This window comes from Sinocyclocheilus grahami, unplaced genomic scaffold (assembly GCF_001515645.1).
Source record: "Sinocyclocheilus grahami isolate Dianchi unplaced genomic scaffold, SAMN03320097.WGS_v1.1 scaffold543.1, whole genome shotgun sequence".
In the NCBI taxonomy this organism is placed as follows: domain Eukaryota; kingdom Metazoa; phylum Chordata; class Actinopteri; order Cypriniformes; family Cyprinidae; genus Sinocyclocheilus; species Sinocyclocheilus grahami.
In genome coordinates, this window is record NW_015505722.1 from 1,483,221 (window position 1) to 1,488,408 (window position 5,188).

General features: G+C 40.2%; 1 protein-coding gene across 1 annotated transcript in view; it reads right to left on the reverse strand.

Annotated features, from left to right (window-relative positions):
• dus2 (dihydrouridine synthase 2) overlaps nucleotides 1-4,336 on the reverse strand; it is a 6,347-nt gene extending 2,011 nt beyond the window's left edge. Inside the window, exons 1-11 of the mRNA XM_016238554.1 lie at nucleotides 4,106-4,336; nucleotides 3,659-3,816; nucleotides 3,498-3,543; nucleotides 3,244-3,335; nucleotides 2,991-3,034; nucleotides 2,809-2,869; nucleotides 2,406-2,453; nucleotides 1,440-1,505; nucleotides 1,219-1,289; nucleotides 1,057-1,143; nucleotides 709-881 (exon numbers count right to left, since the gene is read on the reverse strand). Coding sequence (XP_016094040.1) covers nucleotides 709-881; nucleotides 1,057-1,143; nucleotides 1,219-1,289; nucleotides 1,440-1,505; nucleotides 2,406-2,453; nucleotides 2,809-2,869; nucleotides 2,991-3,034; nucleotides 3,244-3,335; nucleotides 3,498-3,543; nucleotides 3,659-3,816; nucleotides 4,106-4,205 — 946 coding nt within the window. The 5' untranslated portion in view covers nucleotides 4,206-4,336. The remainder of the gene's footprint in view (nucleotides 1-708; nucleotides 882-1,056; nucleotides 1,144-1,218; nucleotides 1,290-1,439; nucleotides 1,506-2,405; nucleotides 2,454-2,808; nucleotides 2,870-2,990; nucleotides 3,035-3,243; nucleotides 3,336-3,497; nucleotides 3,544-3,658; nucleotides 3,817-4,105) is intronic.
• Nucleotides 4,337-5,188: the final 852 nt, after the last annotated feature.

Consider the following 5,188-nt stretch of genomic DNA (forward strand, 5'->3'; position numbering starts at 1 on the left):
ACTCCGCATTTGAACAGTCAATAGCAAATACTTAAAATAATAACAAAACAGTAGCTGATTAAGACGCGCCAGATTGTCATAGCAAAGTCAGAATTACATCCTCTCCTAGGTTCACGAAACGGTCGTCCATAAAATGCATTGCTGTTCTGTTGTAAGTAATCTTAAAGATTCCTAAATGCATCTACTTTCGGAAGGCCAAATAAAGTGCTTTTGCTTTCGCCTAGAAACACACAGCGTCTCCCTGACATGCTGCTTCAACACTAACTGCGGTTACTGAAACCACACCTTCTTTCTTTGCGTGCACATTTGGGTGGCATTATGCAAATATTTCCACATAGTGAGGTAGATATGTGGGGGTGTGTTAGAACGAGCCGTTTTAGGGGGGCGTAGTAGAGTCTTAACTTTGATAAAGTATATCTCTTTGGTTTTGAGACTTTAGTCTTTGCAACTTCAGGGATCTTATCTATGCACAATCAGCTTGTAACACTCCAAAGAGAAAGGAAAACTTGAAATTGCATCATATGGCCCCTTTAAATATACATATATATTTTTAATCATACATTCTAATAATCATACAATTTTATTTTTATGATGTTACAGTTAGATAGTTTATTATCCTTGTACAAAATAGATATTATTTATGATTTTTGTACTAATTGTTTCCATAATTCATGCCTGACCTAATGAAATAAGCAGCTGTTGTGTCACTCACATATCTGATGTAGTCCTCCATCACCTCCTCCACAGACAGCGCCCCCTGCTGGCGGAAGATGGAGGGGTTCCACATGGCGGCCCGAGCCAGCATGACAGACGACGCTCCTGCAGCAGCTCGAAACTTCTCAATGTCCTCGAATGTCTTCACTATGTCTGAAGAGCCTCCGCTAATCACAAACCAACAGAAGAAAAAAAAAAAAGTGTAAAATAATAAAAACACAAAGCTGTCATTAACCAACAATACCAACTGTACTGCATATTTAAATGTCAAATTGACAGTTTCCATTGCACAGATACAAATATGTAAATGCAGGATAAATGTAATGTAAGATGCAGACTGACTTGGCAATGACAGGTATGGACACACTCTCAGCCACAGCCTGGATATAATCACAGTGGACTGGATGCCGCGGCCGCTCTTCTTTCATCCTGACAACACAATATAAATATGTTCTTTAAAACAAGAATCAATCCATAACCACATGTTTAAAGAAAACGTCTTACCTGCCGTGCACCGCTATGGCTGCCACTCCTGTTTTTTCAATTCTCTTCACCAAATTCACCGTGTCCTCAAGCTGAGAGCGCATTAGGTGAAATTATCCATTAGTTACTAGGAACAGTAAGGACTGATTCATATCAGGGTTTATTAAGTATTTTTAATCATTCAAAATATTACACAAAGTAATGAATTACTTGAAACAAATACACAGAAAAATGTCACTTACTGTAGAAAGGATTCTGATTTTACATGTAACAGGTTTTGAAATTCCATTCACAAGAGTGCTTAGAATCTACAAGAGAGAAGTGGTAAAAGGGATAGTTCACCCAAAAATGAAAATGTGATGTTTATCTGCTTACCCCCAGGGCATCCAAGATGTAGGTGACTTTGTTTCTTCAGTAGAACACATATGATGATTTTTAACTCCAACCGTTGCAGTCTATCAGTCGTATAATGCATGGCAATGGTAACAAAATCTATGAGAGTAAAAAAAACATGCACAGACAAATCCAAATTAAACCCTGCGGCTCGTGATGACACACTGATGTCCTAAGACACGAAACGATCGGTTTGTGCCAGAAACCGAACAGTATTTATATAATTTTTTACCTCTAATACACCACTATGTCCAACTGCTTTGAGCGCGCGCACGGCATCCGTGTGCACTGTGTAAACAATGAGTGACGTATACGCGCGAGAGATCACTTCTGGTGCTTGCGTAAACTACGCCAGAGCGTGTACACACCTCGCGCACCGGATGCCGTCCGCGCGCCCAAAGACAGTTGGACATAGTGGTGTATTAGAGGTAAAGAATTATATAATATACTGTTCGGTTTCTCGCACAAACCGATCGTTACATGTCTTAGGACATCAATGTGTCATCACGAGCCGCAGGGTTTAATTTGGATTTGTCTGTGAATGTTTTTTTTACTCTCACAGATTTTGTTACCATTGCCATGCATTATACGACTGATAGACTGCAACGGTTGGACTTAAAATCATCATATGTGTTCTACTGAAGAAACAAAGTCACCTACATCTTGGATGCCCTGGGGGTAAGCAGATAAACATAAAATTCTCATTTTTGGGTGAACTATCCCTTTAAGTAAATAAAGAGTGAAAAAGAAAAGGCTTTATAATACTTATTCTAATCAAACTGATATAGGGGGTAAAAAAAACTAAGAAAACTTACAGCTTCAATTTTTTCAGGGTCAGAGAGAAGAGCTGAACCCATTCCTCCCTATGTGAAATGAATGGAAAATGTATAAAAAACAGCAGCAGAACTATAATAATAATAATAATAATAATAAAAGTAATTTATAATCCTACACTACTAATGCAATCATTTTTCTCTCTTTTTTTTTTTTTTTAACAAGTTACCATTATGACAAGTTCAATTGAAAGCTTAACATGAATTCTAGAATGTCTTTGTAGTAGAATGAAGAGCATTTCTTCTTTATTTTAGATCGATGCTACTCTGGTATTCAGATTCAAAACATACTGTTTATTTCTATTGTATGTTCTAAAATATGTTTATTTTCATGATTTTACGGATTGTCAGCGTCGTCTTTTTTGACACTGAGCCAAATCTGTACCTTTGTAGAGTATTCTTTGGGACAGCCCATATTCACATCAACAGCCGCCACATCATTTTCCCTGTTCAGGATAACACAGACACGTTAAACATAAGTTTAAATGCGAATTAACTTACTATAGAGCTGCTGTTTGAGAAAAACAACAGGTAACACATGATCTACAATGCATACATCCAACTCACACAAGCTTAGCCACAACCAGCGCTCTCTCCGGATCAGCCGTCCCCTGAACAGAATCAGACTGGGTTTTAAACTGAATAATCATAGAACTCAAACTCACTTATTGTTTAGAAAGTAAGCTACTGACATGGCATTCACTCAATCAGAGATGCCCAGATGTATTAAACACTGCACATAACTCAGTCGCATGAATATAAATCTTACCATGCCATAAATGAATGAGTGAATGAATGTTCAGGACGCTCTCATACTGACCATCTGAAAGACCACGCGGCCCTTCTCTTTACTGCAGGTGCGAAACATCACACGCTCATCTGGAGCAACAAAATCCACTGTCTCCAAAACATCTGAAGACACACATGAAGGTTTATTAACATGCAAGTTGGTCCTATTTCGCATCACTTACAGATTATTTCAACAGACTGAAAGTTTAAAGTCATCCAATTTTGCCTGTATGTTATATAACAGCGTGCTCAGATATATAATATAATCGGCAGAAACTGACGTACCATTTACCACTCTCTCACACTGGGCCATTTTGATGTCAATCAGCTCCTGAAATACACAAGGGCCATGAGCCCAAGTTAACATTTAGTATATTTCAAAGCAAGTGCATGGCATTCAGATGGACTGAAATGTGACATGTATGAGTGTAAATGTCCATCCTCACCTCACAGTACACAATATCTGCTCCATAGTCCAGAGCCAGCAGTCTCATGGGCAGAGTGCCCACCCGCACCATAGGGGCCAGAGCAGTCTTATGAGCAAAACACAACCTGCCCATCATCTTCAGCATCCATCCATCCGCGGACCACTGCAGGCGAACAGCTATTCAAGAGGGCGGAAACAAACACTGACAGACAGTATCCACGAGACATCCTCAGGCTCTTTTAAAAGCTGAAATTGTCAATGTTGTCAGCTAAAGTCTGTGAATCAATATTATCATACACAAGCATAACACTGCCCACTTGTTTTCAGAAATGTATTAGCAATAACACTAATACAGGCAACTATGTTCAGTATCCCGAATAAATACAGCTATCGAGAAAAACAGTGGTCACTGGAGTGATATTATAGCAGTTTTTAAACATGTACGTGAGAGCAGAGTTGAACTTACGAGCATCAACCCGAACTTCTGTCTGCTTCACAGCTGCAGGGAACACGCGTGCTTGGCGCCCACTTCCGGGTCTGAAGTCATCGCCGCGCGACGCGAACATCGCTTCCCACCCACCCAGAGAATGGGAATGATCTCACTTGGAAAATGGGAATGATCTCACTTGGAAAATGGGAATGATCTCACTTGGAAAATGGGAATCCACGTATTTCCACGTATTCTATTATTCTTCACGTTAACCGCATATTACAGTGGAATAGTATAGTAGTCAAGTTTGGGTTATGTAAGAATATGAAGTTAAAATAACGCCAAACAGAGAGAAAGTGGTGTGTGCTAAATTAATAAATGACCAAACGAGGAGGTATTACTAAATCAACCACTAATTATTCAAAATGTGCACACTGTCACACTCTTTAAGAACCGTATTTTTCCGGTTATGTTAGTGGTGCTTAGTTGGTTAAAGCGCCTGTCTAGTAAACAAGATCCATCGTTTTTCAGGGAGCTTTGCAGGTGTTTCTTCAAGTGTTCTTCTGGATTTAGTCTGTCTCGGTTTGTTCTGTTTCTTCATGTAATCACAGACAGACTGGATGATGGTGAGATCAGGGCTGTGTTCAGCCCGACAAAACGGTTCAAAACGTGTTTTAAACGGAAACGGTGGTGCGTTAAACGCCCTGTTCTGATGACGCAAGAGTTGCAACTAAGGCAGCTGAGAAGGCCATTCTTTGTGTTCTTTCTGAAGAATTTTCGGAGCCTGATGAAATCGGTATAAATACGTGTTTAATACTGCAATATACGCTCGATGTTACAGTCATTGCCCTTGCCCTCCAGAATAAATCGAAAGTGAAAGTGACATGTGGCCAAGTATGGTAACCCATACTCGGAATTAGTGCTCTGCATTTAACCCATCCAAAGTGCACACACACAGCAGTGAACACACACACACCCAGAGCAGTGGGCAGCCATTTTTGCTGCGGCGCCCGGGGAGCAGTTGGGGGTTCGGTACCTTGCTCAAGGGCACCTCAGTCGTGGTATTGAAGGTGGAGAGAGCGCTGTACATTCAGTCCCCCCACCTACAATCCCTGCCAG